Below are 19,398 nucleotides of genomic sequence, written 5' to 3'. Positions count from 1 at the left end.
CATAGCTCAAAAAAGATTGTATGTGCCACAATGAAAGCGTTGTGGGAAATGTTCAGGAGAGTGTGTAGATTAAGACAAACCTTATTATTGCCAGCATGAGGCTAATTAAACGATCTCTGTACTCCAATGACCCGGAAGTACGCTTCCCACATAATGCATCTGATCTGATATCTACATCCCGTTTAGCAAAACTGCGCGCTAAATTCAAAACTCAAAAACCAATCTCAGGTAAATTATTTTAATAATTTTATTTTACAGTTTAAACGTTGACAAAAACACTGACGTCTACTACTTTACGCTTGTAACACTAATACCTTTTAACAATATTTAACTGTAGATTCCAGCATGTCACTTTGCTTGTACTTATCATAGTTAGCTACATGTAACTAACTAGCCAGCTGAGCTAACCTGGTAAAATTATGTACGCCGTTTTGGATAAGAATGTAGGGCGTCAGCTAAACAGCTACAATGTAATTGTACATTTGCTCTCTATAACGAAGTGGACTGTAAACAAAATGTGCCGATATATGCTTAATTGAGTGTAATTAGGTACTGTTATCTTCAGATGAACGTTCTATTCTTAAGTCGTTCTGGACAAGAGCCTGCTAAATGAAAATTAGAAAGTTTATTTATTTACCCTACGCTTCCTTATGGGAACCTGTGTGCTCATACCCGTTTTATATTTCTGCATGCCTACAGTCTTGATTAACGTTACCCGTCGAAATTGTAGAATAAAAACAAGCATGCCCCACATTATGTTTACCTGTTCAACAACATTTGTTGATATAGGCTTATTAAGGCATTGGCAGTCCAGGTTGTTGCTGTAAATAAGATTTTTTTTCTTTCAATAACAAAACAAGAGAAAAACGGCTGATCTACAAATACATTTCGAAATAGCACCTCATTCTACTGTAACTCTTAACAGTAAGTTGCGACCTAGGTCTGTTCCTATATATTCATCAGTGGGCCTAAAAATCCAGTGCCTGTCCCTGATTTGATTTTTTGTTGACATCAGGGTTTCTTAAGGTATGGAGGGTGACATAATGGAGGTAGGAGATCTGAAGCACAACCCGGATGATATGACCACCATTCATGTGGAGGTTCATGTCAAATCAAGCAGGTAATGTTCACACTGACCGAAGTTGTATTACAGTACTATGAAGTCCAACCTGTATTTGACTTATGCTTTTAACCCCTCCAAATTTGAGAAGTCTGGGTTGCTGCCACATTAAGAATCCTGGTTGCATCAGGATTAACTGTCTTGCTCAAGGGCAGAATTACCATTTGGAATGGGGTGGTTTTTGTCAATGTGTGTTTTGTAAATTGCAACCCTGTTATGTTATCTGCAAAGTTATACCCTTTAAGTTCTACCTTTCAATAATGATGCTAACTACAAGAGAACCTTTCCCTCTTCTCTCTCTGTCCGTCTTTCTCTCCTCTGTCTCTGTCCGTCTCTCTCTCCTCTGTCTCTTACTGTGCGTACAACTTTTACTGCAGTACTGCTGAGAGGTCTGATGTGAAGATGCACGTTCTGGCTCTGCTGAAGCGTCACTGCGTGGTGTTCGGGGTGTACAGATGGACAGAATTTGACGAGGACTTCCTCACCAAACATGTGCAGTCGGTGGCGATAGTGGACACTGAGAGAAAGGTAAAACTCAAGCACATTTCTAACGATCTGTTTCTCACCCTCAAGATGATTGTCACCAGGGATGAACGGATCTTGTCTGCTTCATCTGGTTTTATAGTATGTGTGCTGATGTTTACAGAAGGTGGACCCTGGGAAGTGAAGTGTCTATCTTGAACTAATGGACATCTCATTAGATACCTACACTGAGGGTCTTATTGAATGCCGTACAAGAGGCCGTGACCAAAGGGTATTCAGTTGATTGTTGTTCTTCCCCAGCCCATAGATCTGAAAAGCTGCTGTCTTTCCATCCACATCTTCGTCCTGAATGAGGACGGGCCCAGCACTCTTACTCTGGAGGAAGACGAGGAGCTCTCTGCAGCCAATCACTGGCTTTTGCCAGCCGCTGAATTCCATGGGATCTGGGAGAGTCTGGTGTATGATAGCGGAGTGAAAACGCAAGTAAGAAACACACAGGATGCAAAATGACAATTACTTTATTCCAGTTCCCAGATTTAATAAAAAAACTGACATCATATTGCTTTTCTCTTTTCCTGTAAAGCTTTTGGATTACGTCTCAACGACAATTTACTTCTCTGACAAAAACGTGGACAGCAACCTGATTTCATGGAACCGGGTTGTCTTGCTTCATGGTAACCAAATCAGGGTCTTGTCAGCTGGATTGTCAGTATTTTGTTCTGTTATAGAGTTTCATTTGTTATTGATTGTATTTTATTTCATTTTTTGCTATCAACTATATCCCATGATGACAATGTGGGATTTTTTTATTTTTCATTTGTACCAATTTATTGGTGGGGAAAACTCCACTGAACATCTAAATAACTATACAAACCCTTTATTCAGTATATTTTAGAAGCACCTTTGACAACCATCTTTGTAGATCCTCTCAAGCTCTGTCTGATTGGATACGTGATGGGCCCATTCAGTGATCTTCAGGTTCAAGTCTGGGCTTTGACTGGGCCACTCAAGGACATTAACATATTTTCCAAAGCCATACCAGCATTGTTTACCAGCATTTGTTTTGGCTGTCATCTTTGCTGGGGTCTTTGTTGTGCTAAAATATTCTTCTTCGCCCTGTTCTGAGGTCCTGTGTGCTCTGGTTCAGGTTGTCTTCAAATACCTCTTTACTGTACTCCATCCTTTCTCTCAGTCCTGACCATTTTCCCAGTCCCTCCGGCTGAGAAGCATCCCCATAGCATGATGCTCCTATTTGCCAGATGTAGTGCTTGGCAATCAAGCCTAATAGTTACATTTCTGTCTCATCAGATGATGTCAAATGCCCTTTACTCTGGAGTGGCTTCAGCCAAGCCACCCTCTAGGAACCATCAGTGTTTTAGCAACTTTTTTGTAACCTTACCCAGATCTGTGCTTTGACCTAATTCTATCTATGAGGTCTACAGAGAGTTCCTTGCGCTTCAAAGATTGGTTTTTGCTCTGGAATTCATTGGGAAGTGTGGGACCTTACACCGATCAGCCATAACATTATGACCACCTGCCTAATATTGTGTAGGTCCCGCTTTTGCTGCAAAAACAGTCCTGACCAGTCAAGGCATGGTCTCCACTAGACCTCTGAAGGTGTGCTGTGGTATCTGGCACCAAGACTTTAGCAGCAGATCCTTTAAGTCCTGTAAGTTGCGAGCTGGGGCCTCCTTGGATTGGGCCTGTTGGTCCAGCACATCCCACAGATGCTTGATTGGATTGAGATCTGGGGAATTTGGAGGCCAAGCCAAAACTTGTTTTTTGGTTTCTCAAACCATTCCTGAGCCATTTTTGCTTTGTGGCAGGGCGCCTTATCCTGCTGAAAGAGGCCAATGCCATCAGGGAATACCGTTGCCATGAAAGGGTGCACATGGTCTGCAACAATGCTTAGGTAGGTGGTACGGGTCGAAGTAACATCCACATGAATGACAGGACCCAAGGTTTCCTAGCAGAACATTGCCTAAAGCATCACACTGCCTCCGCCGGCTTGCCTTCTTCCCATAGTGCATCCTGGTGCCATGTATTTTCCAGGTAAGCGACGCACACGCACCCGGCCATCCACGAGATGTAAAAGAAAACGTGATTCACCAAACTAGGCCACCTTCTTCCATTGCTCTGTGATCCAGTTATGATGCTCACATGCCCATTGTAGGCGCTTTCAGCAGTGGACCATGGGCACCCTGACTGGTCTGTGCAGCCCCATACGCAACAAACTGCGATGCACTGTGTGTTCTGACACCTTTCTATCAGTACCAGCATTAACTTTTTCAGCAATTTGAGCTACAGTAGCTCTTCTTTTGGATCGGACTAGACGGGCTAGCCTTTTCGCTCCATGTGCATCAATGAGCCTTGACCCTTGACCCTGTCGCCAGTTCACCGCTTTTCCTTCCTTGGACCACTTTTGATAGGTACTGACCTCTGCAGACCAGGAACACCCCCCAGGGGCTGCTGTTTTGGAGATGTTCTGACCCAGTCATCTAATCATCACTATTTGGCCCTTGTCAAAGACGTTTAGATCTTTACGCTTGCCGGTTTTTCCTGCTTCTAACACATCAACTTTGAGGGCAGAATGTTCACTTATATATCCCACCCACTGACAAGTGCCATGATGATAAGATTATCAGTGTTATTCACTTCACCTGTCAGTGGTCATTATTTTATGGCTGATCAGTGTATATACATAAGATATTTCCGTTTCCGCTAAATTGACACAAGTCTCTAAAAACGTGTTTTCACTTTGTCATTCTGGGTTATCATGTGTAGGGTGATAGCAAAAAAAGAAACCCAATCATTACCAATTAAGTCTAGCAAACAACAAAGCCTCAAACACCTACTGTATGTATTGATTATAATGTGCATACATGTGATAGCTTTAGAAAGCAATGTATCATGTCTTTATGTGGCCTCAGGTCCTCCTGGCACTGGGAAGACGTCTCTGTGTAAAGCTCTGGCCCAGAAGCTGTCAATAAGACTAGCCAACCGGTAAGCGGGGAAAAGGCTTTGGCGCAAACTGGTTGTAAGGAGTATTTCGCCTCCTCGGTCTGCGTTTTACTGCATGTATTTGGTGTAATATGTAACAGCAGGGTTTTACTTTTGATTTAATTTTCTGTTTGTCAACACAATATCTGTGTATTTCAGTAGGGACCGCTTCAGCATGATCTTCTCCCCGCAGGTACACCTACGGACAGTTTGTTGAGATCAACAGCCACAGTTTGTTTTCCAAATGGTTCTCCGAGGTACAAACAGCTCTTCATGCCTGTCTCGTTATTTCTACCTGAGATTATGTTTCTCTGATAATAACGGAATGAAGTAAACTGCTGTCTCTTTGCTTCAGAGTGGTAAACTGGTCACGAAGATGTTCCAGAAGATTCAGCAGCTGATCGACGACAAGGAAGCTCTCGTGTTTGTTCTAATCGACGAGGTGAATTAGGAGTAGTCTACAATAGCCAAGCAGAAATGTGCTTGTTTAGGTGAAAGGCCAGGTCTTATTTAAAGAACCTGCAGGTCCCATAGTAACGGCGTTGTGGTACCAGGTGGAGAGTCTGACTGCGGCGCGGAACGCCTCGCAGGCCGGAACGGAGCCCTCCGATGCCATCCGGGTGGTGAACTCTGTCCTCACCCAGCTGGACCAGATAAAACGGTAAGACATGCTCGTGTTATGTCTGTTTACTGGTCATTCAAAAATTGGGCCCTCGTAGATTCAGAGGTAGCCGAACTCAACAGAAGTGTGTTTGGCGTTTCTTCCTATCACTTGGTGAGTGTTACAAATGACACTCATTGCCCACAGGGCTCCAATGAAACATTAGTCATTAGAAATGGAATAAGATGACATTTCTATGAATAAGAATAAGATGACAGCCCATCCTCTATCGTCCAGCTTGAGTGTTTGTCGGCTTGTGTTTGTGCCCTGATAATGTTCTTCCTCTGTTTTAGACACCCAAATGTAGTGATCCTCACCACGTCCAACGTGACAGAGAAGATAGACCTGGCGTTTGTGGACAGAGCTGACATCAAGCAGTACATTGGCCCTCCATCTGTGGAGGGTATCTTCAGCATCTACCTGTCTTGTCTCCAGGAACTCATGAAGGTAGACAAACACCAAAAAAAATTATGTACCCATTCCGCCGCCCCCCCCAGAATTTCATAGTGGTTGGCACCGTCACAAAAAATCTCAGCTGGCTTGTTGGAGTCAAACACATGATATAATTGGTTCTGATCATGGTTGGTTCGGATCCTGTGGGATTTGGTGTATTTATTTAGAGAAAAGATTAGTGGCCCTGTCAGGGTTGGATGGGACTTTCACTGATGCAGTTTGACTCGTATGTCAACCTGGCCACTTGAGGACCTCAGCCACCTGGGAGCCCCCCACCCCCACCCCACTAATCCTGTGTGTCCGTAGCATAAAGTTTGTCACTTTTCATGGGAGATTCATCCTTTCCTCCTTTTGTCAAACACTTGTGTTCAGTGCCAGATCATCTACCCCAGACAGCAGCTGCTGACCATGTTTGAGCTGGAGACGATGGGCTTCAGGGAGTGCAACGTGTCAGAACTTAGCCTGGTTCTCAGGAACATCGCCACGTAAGTACCATCTGCCGTGTGATGCCGTCTCAGACCTACTGTCTCTGTGTCGGTAAACACAGCTTTCTCGGAGACCTACTGTCCCTTTTGTTGTGTTCAACTTTTGATTTGACTCCCTGTCCTACATGATAGCTGTGGGGTAATGACTCCCTGTCCTACATGATAGCTGTGGGGGTAATGACTCTGTCATACATGATAGCGGTGGGGGTAATGACTCCCTGTCCTACATGATAGCGGTGGGGGTAATGACTCCCTGTCCTACATGATAGCGGTGGGGGTAATGACTCCCTGTCCTACATGATTGCGGTGGGGGTAATGACTCCCTGTCCTACATGATTGCGGTGGGGGTAATGACTCCCTGTCCTACATGATTGCGGTGGGGGTAATGACTCCCTGTCCTACATGATTGCGGTGGGGGTAATGACTCCCTGTCCTACATGATTGCGGTGGGGGTAATGACTCCCTGTCCTACATGATAGCGGTGGGGGTAATGACTCCCTGTCCTACATGATAGCGGTGGGGGTAATGACTCCCTGTCCTACATGATTGCGGTGGGGGTAATGACTCCCTGTCTTATAATGCTGTGGGGTAAATCAGAATGATGTTCTGCTTCCCTTTCTAGAAAGAGCAAAGGCCTCAGCGGAAGAGCTCTAAGGAAACTCCCCTTTCTGGCCCATGCCCTGTTTGTGAAGGTATACGGAAATGTTTCTTGTTTTCTGTGTAGAATACAAAAGGTCTGGTAGGTTTTTAAAATCCAGATAAAGTTTGGTAGTCATGATGTCCTGCCTTGTCTCCAGACCCCCACTGTGTCCCTGGAGAGGTTTCTGGAGGCCATGGACCTGGCGGTGGATAAACAGATTGAGGAGAGGACCCAGCTGCTGAACTGTGTCTGATTTATCACGCCTGAACCAGTCTGGCCCTGCCTTAACATCAGACTCTGTACAATGACAGAGATGCCGAAAACCAACTGCCCAGTAGTTCCACTAAGAGTATTGAACGCAGATGAACAGCTTTGTCTTGGTTGTGTTTTGGTGGCTGCCACAGTGTTTGACTGTGAAAGGGAAGCTTGCCTATTGGTCATCTCGATATCTGGGGTTTCTTGCTTGTGTCCATGTCATTTATCTAAGACCACCCAAATGTATATCGTGTCAGATACGCAATGTAAGAGCCGCAAAAGGGCTGGTCTGACTACCTGTGTAGCAACAGTCTGCAAACATAAGATGTCTCACAAGTTGAAACCACTCAGGATCACCATTATCACCAAGCTGATTGGATTTTTGTGTTGGGTTCCTGCATAGGATCTCAATGCAGCTTTAAACAGCATTTGATGGAACAGATCTGCTTTTATCCCAAGCTCTACCGGCTGGCATTTCATGTCTGTTTTATTTAACGGTTAAGGAATATGCTTTTTTTTTTTTTTTTTATCATTTTCTCACAACTAAAATGTTGGTACACTGTCTACTGAAAGAGGAAGCCATTTTAACACTAGACAGTTTTCAAAGGATCACAGTCGACCATTATAGTGTTCCAATGTCCTGACATTGTAGGGGCTAGTTTTGTGAACGCAGATTGAGCTGGTCTAGAACTAATAACAGCTGGTCTAGAACTAAGAACAGCTAGTCTGGAGCTAAAAACAAAAGATCGAGCTCAAGGGCGAATTCCATTGAGTTTTTTCTTAATCTGTGTCTGTGAAATCAATTCCAGTTGGCCCAAGTGTCCTTATGGTGTGTTCTGTTTTTAATAGGCCTTGGTTGTGTGCAGAGTTTGCATTTAATGACTGTTGGAATTTTTTTCTGTACGAGTGTGTTTTCTTCTTTGCGTTTGATATGTGGTGCAAAGAAACAGAAAGATAATCTTTCTGGTACCGTAAATTATTACAAATGCGATGTTCTAAATTGCCCATGTAGGAAAAGTTCACTCTAAATGTTCAGTTCTGATTAATTTAGAACATTTGTGGTAGGTAGTTTTCTTTTGTACACAGCAATGTGTCATGTACTGTCACAAAACATCAAATGCTCTTTGTGCCAACTCAGGATTAAAACGTTTCTAACAAACCTGTTTGTATATTACATGAATATTAAAGTCTTTAAACACCTTTTGACTCATTTGAGAAGCACTCTGAACATAATTGGATATTGTCATAAATACAACCATCTAAATCTTATTTTAGTTTGTTTTGGCTGTCATTTGGTGTTGGACCACTGGGTGGCGGTATCATTTCTTCAATCTTCTTTCTACCAAATCATTGGCTTGCCGTCATGTTTGTCCTGTAACTGCCACTTAACTGCTATTTTCTTTATTAAGATGGGGGCATAGCTTTTTATTCCTTGAAGCAATTAAATTACCCCAATTGCCAACTGACAATTTAACACAGAAAATACATTTCCTTGTTGCTCAGTATCAACTCTTTAAAATCATCTTCCTCGGCGACTTGATGCCTGATAATGACAGTGGTGTAGCTCACTGTATGACAGTCAAGTGAAGTTTCCAGGGTACCTCCCAAATGACACCCTGTTTCCTTCTTCCTACCACGGCTCTGACAAAGACCTCATTCACCAAAATGTGCATTGTCAAATTAGAGCATTTTTTGTTATGGAATGTTATTTGGGAAACTCATGGAATTTCCAAGTACAGGCTAGTATTTCTATCCGTTCTCCACGTGCATGTTGCACATTTTGAGTTCTGCGAAGGCTGTTGTCCTGGTTTGCATGTTTGTGGCAAATTTTGGACAAAGAACTCTTTGTGATTGGCCAACAGTCTTTAACTCTCTTTCAAAGGATACTCCTGTTCTGTGTTCCAAATGGTCCCCTATACCCAAAGTAGTGTGCTGCTTTTTTGATTAGAGCCTGTGGAGGTTTTGGTCAACAGTAGTGTGCAATATGAGCCATAGGGTGCAGTTTTGGAGTACGAACCTGTTCTAAAAATAGTTGTACTAGAACACTGCAGGATTAGTGTTTTTGTTTCTGCAGTTCCAAACATGTCTGACATACACACCATGAATGTTTCATTAATGTACCAGAAGTGTCTGACATACACACCATGAATGTTTCATTAATTGACCAGAAGTGTCTGACATACACACCATGAATGTTTCATGAATTTACCAGACGTGTCTGACATACACACCATGAATGTTTCATTAATTGACCAGAAGTGTCTGACATACACACCATGAATGTTTCATTAATTGACCAGAAGTGTCTGACATACACACCATGAATGTTTCATTAATTTACCAGACGTGTCTGACATACACACCATGAATGTTTCATTAATTGACCAGAAGTGTCTGACATACACACCATGAATGTTTCATGAATTTACCAGACGTGTCTGACATACACACCATGAATGTTTCATTAATTTACCAGACGTGTCTAACATACACACCATGAATGTTTCATTAATTTACCAGACGTGTCTGACATACACACCATGAATGTTTCATGAATTTACCAGACGTGTCTAACATACACACCATGAATGTTTCATTAATTGACCAGAAGTGTCTGACATACACACCATGAATGTTTCATTAATTTACCAGACGTGTCTGACATACACACCATGAATGTTTCATTAATTTACCAGACGTGTCTGACATACACACCATGAATGTTTCATTAATTTACCAGACGTGTCTAACATACACACCATGAATGTTTCATTAATTTACCAGACGTGTCTGACATACACACCATGAATGTTTCATGAATTTACCAGACGTGTCTAACATACACACCATGAATGTTTCATTAATTTACCAGACGTTTCTGACATACACACCATGAATGTTTCATTAATTTACCAGACGTGTCTGACTTACACACCATGAATGTTTCCTTAATAATTTACCAGACTTGTCTGACATACCATTAATGTTTCATTAACATACCAGACGTGTGTGGGAAATGTGGATTGGATGCTAGCTGTCGAATATGAGACCGTGTACCACAGCTTGGACATCACATCACTATTTATTGATCAAATTGTGGTTTATGATGGCAGTAGGGCCTCTCTGTGAACAAATCTCCAAGCAATTCAGGATGCGTGTTGTCTAACAGCAGTATATTGTCCATTTACCACACCCAAGACATACATTTTTGCTATGATATACTAATACAATTTTCTGTAACGTAACACCATAAAAAAACACATCAGATACCTGTTTCACCAAGTAAGCCCCAACTGACCCAACGCCTGCGAACCCATTAGTATATCGGTTCTCCCTCGCGCTAATTTGTTTAACAGTCACAGATTTGTTAGAGGTATGGAGGAGGGAGGTCTGTCTGTGTGTGTGTGTGTGTGTGTGTGTGTGTGTGTGTGTGTGTGTGTGTGTGTGTGTGTGTGTGTGTGTGTGTGTGTGTGTGTTTCAGTTAGTGTGGTGGGTGAAAGGGGCGAGATGAATACAACCATAATTGTACCGTCTGGAGGCATTTTTCGATTGACTGTAGTCGCTCCAACAGTCAGGCAGCTGCAGTAGTGCAATCAAGACAGACGGGGAAGAAAAGTAAAAAGCCTTATTGTTGCACAGTTTTATCGTCGTTCTAAAGTGGTTAGAAAAGCTGCCAGAAAATTCCAAACAAAACAAACAGTCTAGTGTTTATCCTGTCAACCGTTGTTCAGGTACATGGCCGAAAGCAATGGAATATCCCGGACAGTGCCAATAATAATTTGCTTAGGGTGGAGCCATGTTGACGCGATACGAACATGTTGACTTCTGGGAATAGGACGTGGTTAATTTTGACGTTATAGGATTGATCAACGTTTGTACGCAATTTCCTTTGATCTGCATGTGAGACGTTTACAGAAGTGGTTTATGCTTAATTGATGATTGAGGCTTCAAATAACAGAGGGTTGGGTTCCTCAATGACAGGCTGTTACCTAGGTAAGTTTTTTCTTTTGGCCCGTACCCGCCAGAAGATTTAGTCATACTGATACTGTATAATTCAAGTATAGACTCTCCGCTTTATAATGCGGGGACTTGTGAAGGTAGTATTGGTTTCATCATTTAAATATGACAACACTTGCATTAACCTTTGGAGTCCGCTGTTATGGTGTCTGTCAAAATGAGGTCCAAAGAGGGGTCAGCGAAAGTCAAGGAAGGCAATTTCAGAATGGAAAAATCAGAACCATCTATAGGAAACATAGTTAAGACTAAGGGCTTACCAAAACAACTATAACAGTTTGAGTATTCTGATCGTATGATTATTTCTATACAGATTTTCCAACTCCAAACCATATACATTTGAATGCTCATTGGGTCTAATAATTTTCAGGTGATCTGTATTTGTGTATTGAGGGAGGGTGTGGCAACAGTGAATAACACCTTATATCAAGGTGTGCATAATTATTAGGCAGTTTCATGACCTCAGGTAAAATGGGCCAAAAAAGAGATTTAACTGACACTGCTAAGTCATACATCTTTAAATTGTGGATACAAAACTTGAAATAGCTAAACTATTGAGGCGTGACCAGCGGACACTCTTTTTTGCGAATTGTCAACTGGGGTGCAAAAAATGCATGGAGAAGAAAAGATGCAAATGACTTGAGAATAATTAAACGTTAAGCTACCAGGAACCCATTATCCTCCAGTGTCACCATATCCCAGAACTGCAACCTACCTGGAGTGTCCAGAAGTACAAGGTGTCAAGTGCTCAGAGACATGGCCAAGGTCAAGAAGGCTGAAAACAGACCACCACTGAATAAGATTCACACATTGAAGCGTATAGATTGGGCAAAGAAATACCTGAAGACAGATGTTTCAAAGGTTTTATGGACAGATGAAATGAGAGTGACTCTTGATGGACCAGATGGATGGGCATGTCGATGGATCACTAATGGACACAGGGAACCACTTCGAGTCAGTCGCCAGCACGGTGGAGGAAGGGTACTGGTATGGGCTGCTATCATTAAGGATGAGGAAGTTGGACCTTTTTGGGTTGGAGATGGACTGAAACTCAACTCCCATACCTACTGCCAGTTTCTGGAAGATACTGTCTTCAAGAAGTGGTACAGGAAGAAGTCCTCAGCATTCAAGAAGGCCATGTTCTTTATGCAGGACAATGCTCCATCACATGCATCCAAGTACTCCACTGCTTGGCTAGCAAGCAAGGGCCTCAATGATGTCCGAATAATTACCTGGCCCCCTTCCTTACCTGACTTAAATCCTATTGAGAACGTGTGGACCCTCCTCAAGCGTGAGATTTACAGTCAGGGAAGACAATACACCTTTTTGAACAGCATACGCTTCAGCAAAAGTTGATCGTGAACAGATCAAGAAACTGACAGACTGCATGGAAGGAAGGCTCATGGCAGTCATTGAAAGGAAGGGTAACTATACTGGTCAGAAAGGCCAGAAATGTTATTTAATTTTCATTTTCAATATGTGTTACTTATTTGTTGCACTTACTCTAAAAATAGAGAATAAACAAGTGAGTTGGAGAAATTATTTTTTTAATTTAGTTACCTAATAATTCTGTACACTAATTGTTGCCTAATAATTATGCGCATGTATTACCCTGAGAAAGATCAAAACCCATTTTTCCTTTGTTAAAAATACAGGTTTGAGGTTCAACGATATTTTGGATTGACTGAGAGCATTGTGTTTGTTTAACAATAAAATACATTTTGAGGAATACGATTTGCTTAATAATTGTGCGCACAGAATATAAACTCATCGTAAGTATTTGACTGAAAATCCAAACCCTCAGTATAAAGAGCCAATAGAATAAAAGCCCCTGTTCCTGTCCCAATATTTACAGAGGTTCTGTAATAATGTATATTTGTAAGGCACATATCCCAAACTCAATGCACATAAATACCACGCCACCGTATCCAAACGTCAACTCATTACTTACGTACTGTGTGTAGTAGTCCACTCATTTCCTACAGAGTCCTGTGGGCCGTTGTTAAAGGAAGCGCGCTCTACATTGTCTAGTACACAACCACAGTGGTAATTGGAATCCAGAGAGAGAGAGAGAGAGAGAGAGAGAGATCGATCCAGATCCAGAGAGAGAGATCAAGATCCAGAGAGAGAGATCCAGAGAGAGAGAGATCAAGATCCAGAGAGAGAGAGATCAAGATCCAGAGAGAGAGATCAAGATCCAGAGAGAGAGAGAGAGAGCGAGAGAGAGACATAGAGTCAGACTTCAGTGCTGTCATCCCACCGTAAACTACAGTGTCACATCACCCACTGATCATCCGTCCTTTTCCAGCCTGTCTCTGTGTGTGGGCGAGTGTGAGGCATCCGTAGATGATCGCTCTAACCCTGATGATTGGACCGAAACACTTACAGAATGAGACGTACCCAAGGACATAGGGGATGGGGGGACCCCCCCCCCTTGGCAAAATACTAAATGTGTCCCTCTAAATACCAAACTCACTCCTACACATCAGGAAGTACCTCTTGGTGTTTTAACGCAGTCAGAATCCTATGATCTTTTCATGCATGAAGTTACGATTTTTTTGTCGCTTTGGTACTACACACAAGTATGTGGTAATATTTCACCATACTTAATACAAAAAACACAACAGATTCTCAAAAAATACCCTTTTTCAAAACTCACATCAACTCAAATATAAATGTGTCATCTAGAAATGTGTTTCACATTGAAATACTTGATGTTCTTATGAAGTACACACAACGTTTCAATAGATTTTATTCTCAATTGTTAAAATACCTTTTACAATCATAACGCTGATCATAATTGATCGTCACTCATAATGTACTGTATGTATTTTACATATTTCTACCATCCATGTTCCGAATCACCACCAAGGCCATAGATTTGTTTGTGACCTATGTGGGAATCAAACCCACAACCTTAGTGTTGGTAATGTGGGCCACAAAAGACCACGGCATTGCCAATACCATAGTGTACTGTCAAATGGGAGACATGATCGCCAACCGTATTAGTAACCACAGCTGGCAGTCAACATGAAAAAGGACAGACAGCAAGGCAGAGGAGGAAATCAGAGCCGCGTATAGACAATGTGGGGGAAACATATCCCTGTGTTCAGCCATATTTGTTGGGTTGGTAGGTCGTGAGCCCTTTCCTGGGTCTTACAATGCTGTGGCTACATGCCTTGTTGAGCTCCTTGAGGAAAATGTGGGATAATGTTTCACCATTCAGAGCTGATTCAGGAATGGTTTTGGACCTGTCCCTGATTCCTGACCCTTGACCTGGCCCCAAAATCTCCTTTTGATTATGGAGGTGGAAGGCCTACGCCTATGTCTCTGCCATCCCCGTGGGTGTCACCCTCCTTCAGCCCATGGAAGAGCCATGTCATGACATCACTGGTAAACAATGTCAAGTTTGGATTCACCATGCCAAACGCTTTTTCCCACAGTGCCTGGAAAACCAAGATATTAATGTGATATCGCGGCCAAATGCTGAAGATGGAATTGTGGCAAATTTGTGTAATGTTCTGAACTTTTAACGAATTACATTTCATTGTGTTACTTTGTTGTTATGTTATTCATTTTTACAGGGACAGTGGACAGTAATCAACGTTTCCGTAATTTTCCATCGCAGTCCCTGGACAGGTTATTAAAATCAATTACAATAATAATACAGACAAGCAATGAGCACATGCAGACCAACCTAGGACAAGCACCACATTGCTTGCAGACAGAGCAACAGCACAAAGAGCGACAAAATGCATAAAAACAAAAGTGTTTACACACCTCTCAAACTGCTGACAAATAGAAAGCCACAAATACACAGCTAAGGATTATGTTCACAAGTCTGTTTGGCCTTTAACAGTGTCTTCAGGTGTGTTGTGAAGGTGCGATATGTGTTGCAGTTGTGGGTGTCTGTTGGCAGTGTGTTCCAGACATGGGACGCTCTAACAGAGAAAATCATGGACAATATTTGTTACATTTAATTTAACTAAAATTATGTTGCAAAAACGTTTTGATACAAAATGGTTACAGAAGATGGCTTCATTGATCACAATTTTTATTATGGGAATCATGTCAACTGTGATGGGTAGTGTACGGTATGAGTTTTGCAAAAGGTGAAAACAGTGTAATATTCTTTAATAGATTAACTTTAGCAGAGTAATTCTGAAACACGTGTCTTAAATTGTTTGTTAACTGATTGTTACAATGAATGAACTGAGAGAACTGCACTAAGTTACGTTATGATGACTAAACTGAGAGAAATACACTGTTATGTTAGTAATGACTAAACTGAGAGAACTGCACTAAGTTACGTTATGATGACTAAACTGAGAGAAATACACTGTTATGTTAGTAATGACTAAACTGAGAGAAATACACTGTTATGTTATTAATGACTAAACTGAGAGAAATACACTGTTATGTTATTAATGACTAAACTGAGAGAAATACACTGTTATGTTATTAATGACTAAACTAAGAGAAATACACTATTATGTTATTAATGACTAAACTGAGAGAAATACACTGTTATGTTATTAAGGACTAAACTGAGAGAAATACACTGTTATGTTATTAATGACTAAACTGAGAGAAATACACTGTTATGATATTAATGACTAAACTGAGAGAATTGCACTGTTACGTTTTGATGACTAAACCAATGTTCTCATTATATTTCATACTTAGTGGCTCAATTAATGGTCTTGTGGTGAAACATTTTTACAAACCAAGAGAAAGCAAAATCCATTGTTTTGAATGCAAGACTTAATGGTGTGATCTGTATGGTGTGACCAGTGTGATCTGTTTGAAGTTTTTTTTTTTTTAATCACCAAATACTGTTGATAATAATACCAAAGCAACTAAAAACAACTGCAACATGTCATCAGTCTGATTCTGCAGGGTTTTTGGAAGGATTAGTGAGGAGGGTAATTTCAGCCCATATTACCCTACATATAACAACGCTTGGCTGGCCCATTTCTCTCTCTGTTCTCTATCTCCTTTTCCCTTTCTCTCTCTTTCTTTCACTCCCTCGTTTCCCTCTTCTCTTCTCTCTTTTGCCCTCTATTTGTGTTGTCCTATTTCTTTCTCTTGCTCCATCTCACTGTCTCTTTCTATCTGTAAGAAAACACCAAGATGGTTACGGAGTTATACAAGTTAACATTTAGTTTTGGTAGTGAGACAATAGCTTTGTATATATCACTTAGATTGGAAATTGTGGAAAAATCTGGAAATTGTAAACATGTGCAGAAAGAACTAATTGCAGATAACAATCAAACAGTGACTAACTTCAAATCTGCAGCAATGCAGAAGGAAACCAAATTGTCCTAAAGTGAAAATGCTTAGATAAAGATGGTTACTTATTTAACCTGAAACCAAATATCACCTGCAAAGGTTTTAAGCTTTTCTGAATGAGTCCAACAGGGGACGCGATTTTACCAACACTTTTGGGTGTACCGCCTGCTCGCATCTATAGTTGAGCGACTCCAACTCCAACAGCGCTACTACCAGACAGTCAGTTGGATTGTCTCGCTGTAAAAGCGTCTCTACCACCGGGCTCTCCACTATCTCGACCGTACATTTGCTTTGAGAAAGAGCGTTTTTTTTCTGTACTGCAAACGAAACCATGTGTGTATTTCGGTAATTCTGAATGCGCTTGGAGAAAGTTGGATTATTTTTGTGGTTGTTGCCGAAACGGACACAATGTGACAATGTTAACCAATATAGTGGGTTATCCATGACGGATTGGTAAAGAGCTATACATTATCACGAGAAAAGGGACGTAAAATGGGGAAACTTCAGTCAAAACATGGTAAGAGATGTCTATAATAATAATTTGCCTTTATATATTAAATTCGAAGAATTGTTTGATGAATATTGCAATAAATTGTAACGAATTTCGAATCGTTTTTTCCCATGTGTTCCTGGGATCTATAGCGTGTAAACGCAGAGAAAACCCCGAAGGTGAGAATAACGGGCTTATATATAGCATAATAACAAATAACTTAACGTTTATATCGTTTACGTTGGCTTGGATTGAGTAATTTTTACCTTTTAATTGGCTATGGATTTTCGTTCACTATGTTTTCCCTATTTCTAGGAGACAGTTTTGTTGTGAACGCATTTCTCCGAAAAGGGATGGAGGAATGCGAGAGGTACAGCACCTCTGATCACAAACACAAGAACATTCAGGTAAGAAAATAAAAACTTGCTTTTACAAACTTGTGTTTTACAATGCTACTTCTTGGATTTAATTTATAAATAATAGCTAACGAGTCTGGAAGTTGATGATGACAAAATTTCGCGTACACTTACAAATATATGATTAATTTAATATTGAATCGAACCACGGTCCGCATTGAGAGGATAGTTTTTTTCAAACCTAAATAATACATACTTCTTCGTTCTGGGACTACACTTATGAACTTTTTTAGGACATTCCGCATATACTGCGGACATTATCGATCATTGTAACATCCTTTGGGTGATATTACTCACGCAAATCAACTAGTATCTATTAGTATGAAATATGTATGATGGTCTATTAGTATGATGATAATCAGATGAATGTGTCTCTACTGCATTTTCTTGGATCAAATTTGCTCATAATAACAGTAGCTTTAATTGTAAATTGGCTGCTGATGATCATTACTAGGACATTTTGAAAGAAAAAATCATTAAATGAAAAATATAAAATAGTATTTTAGTAATTGTGTTCTACGATCAGCATTGAGACGTTTTTTTTTTCAAATAACCTAAGTATATGGTCCATGGTCTTAATTAGCCTAGTGTCCCAAGAGGACACACTGTCATTCCGACATCCCTTCGAGAGTGCCACCAAAACAGTCAGGTAATAGGAAACATTCGTTGAAATTACGATTTGTCTCCCCAATTTGAGGTCGTTTTGGAGGTAGTCTATTCTGTAGCATATGTATTTGTGTCAGTCTTTTCACTTCCCAGAAATGTGTTTAACGTTTTTAGTAAAGCAAGGTCTTCAAAGGGAGTCCGTGACTGAAGAGAGAAGTTTGCACTACACTACATCATTTAGATAATTACGCTGCGGAGGCAGTTTGTCTGGCAGTTGCCGGTTGTGAGGAGTGCAATGTACTGTGTATTTCTACCTGCACGATGAAATGGTTTCTCCCTTCGCGCTAACGGAAAAACAACTTGTGATCTACAGTGAGGAAGCATTCAAAGATTTTTGCAAAGACATGTTGATGTGTGTGTGTGTGTGTGTGTGTGCGTGGCTGCGTGCGTGTGAATTTGAGAGTTGTTTTTGTTTCTGTCATGTCTGGCACTGGGACAACAGTCCATGTGGTTATTCCTGGCCGGCTGCATGTTGAGAGAGCCTACAGCCTTAAGCCCTCTGTGGAATGGAGGTCTAGCTGGGCAGCACTCACACACATTCACAGATAGCCTACTCGCGCAGGGAGTACACGCGAACACAGACATACACCCGCACACACAATTATACACTAAAACACACGTCACGTCACACACATACACGCACACACACGTATACGCCAAAACTCACTTCACCCACCCACAGACGCACGCACGCACGCACGCACCCACGCACGCACTTTTGACTATTTTATTTAAATCCCCAAATAACATGACATCAATAAATAGATTGAAACATTACAAAGTTTCTTGACATCAAGACACCTCAGGCCCCCCCCCCCCCCCACACACACACACATACACTAAAACACATGTCACACACACACACACACACCCACCCACACACACACACATATACACTAAAACACATGTCACACACACACACAAACACACCCACACACACACATATACACTAAAACACATGTCACACACACACACACAAACACACACATATACACTAAAACACATGTCACACACACACACACACCCACGCACGCACCTTTGACTATTTTATTTAAATCCCCAAATAATATGTCTCTCCTCCCATGTTCTCCCTGTCCGTGTCCTAACGTTACATCATGTCAGTTAGTGTATCGTTCAGCTGGAACGGAGCCTTAAGCCTGCAGACGTGCGCCCATGTCCCAAATGGAACACTACCCCCTGTATTGTGCCCTACTTTTAACCAAGTCACACCTACGGGTCATGCCATAGGGCTCTGGTCTAGGTAGTGGCATGGGTCCCGTTAAGGTGGGCGGCTGTTGCGTTGCAGGTAGTTATGGATCATTATTGCCGCCCACTCATGGCAAATTAACAGACCAGCTAACGCACCCCCTAAGGGGAAACCTCCATACACACTTAAACACACACACACACACACACAAACACA

General features: G+C 41.5%; 2 protein-coding genes across 6 annotated transcripts in view; both read left to right on the top strand.

Annotated features, from left to right (window-relative positions):
• Window positions 1-129: 129 nt before the first annotated feature.
• On the top strand, window positions 130-8,291 carry trip13 (thyroid hormone receptor interactor 13). Of its 2 annotated transcripts, none has more exons than XM_010884444.4 (13): window positions 130-228; window positions 1,016-1,120; window positions 1,498-1,648; window positions 1,904-2,086; window positions 2,187-2,277; window positions 4,534-4,606; window positions 4,797-4,860; window positions 4,959-5,045; window positions 5,158-5,264; window positions 5,558-5,711; window positions 6,090-6,202; window positions 6,825-6,894; window positions 7,000-8,291. In XM_010884444.4, the coding sequence occupies exons 2-13, from the start codon at window positions 1,029-1,031 to the stop codon at window positions 7,093-7,095; spliced, it is 1,281 nt and encodes a 426-aa protein (XP_010882746.1). In that variant the 5' UTR covers window positions 130-228; window positions 1,016-1,028; the 3' UTR covers window positions 7,096-8,291. The 2 variants fall into 2 exon arrangements, with proteins under 2 accessions (XP_010882746.1, XP_010882747.1); XM_010884445.3 differs by lacking the exon at window positions 130-228 and adding an exon at window positions 902-924.
• A 2,691-nt stretch (window positions 8,292-10,982) lies between these two features.
• nkd2b (NKD inhibitor of WNT signaling pathway 2b) overlaps window positions 10,983-19,398 on the top strand; it is a 40,185-nt gene continuing 31,769 nt past the window's right edge. For 2 of the 4 annotated variants that reach the window (XM_010884446.5, XM_029116042.2), the window contains exons 1-3: window positions 10,984-11,090; window positions 17,046-17,072; window positions 17,209-17,300. In XM_010884446.5, coding sequence (XP_010882748.2) covers window positions 11,033-11,090; window positions 17,046-17,072; window positions 17,209-17,300 — 177 coding nt within the window. In that variant the 5' untranslated portion in view covers window positions 10,984-11,032. Of the gene's footprint in view, window positions 11,091-16,302; window positions 16,921-17,045; window positions 17,073-17,208; window positions 17,301-19,398 lie in introns of those variants that run through there. The other 2 variants (XM_029116041.2, XM_029116043.2) reach the window with 2 other exon arrangements.

This window comes from Esox lucius, chromosome 20, assembly GCF_011004845.1.
Source record: "Esox lucius isolate fEsoLuc1 chromosome 20, fEsoLuc1.pri, whole genome shotgun sequence".
Classification (NCBI taxonomy): Eukaryota; Metazoa; Chordata; class Actinopteri; order Esociformes; family Esocidae; genus Esox; species Esox lucius.
Note: the sequence above shows the minus strand (reverse complement) of the source record. Positions and strands in the feature narration are given on the sequence as shown.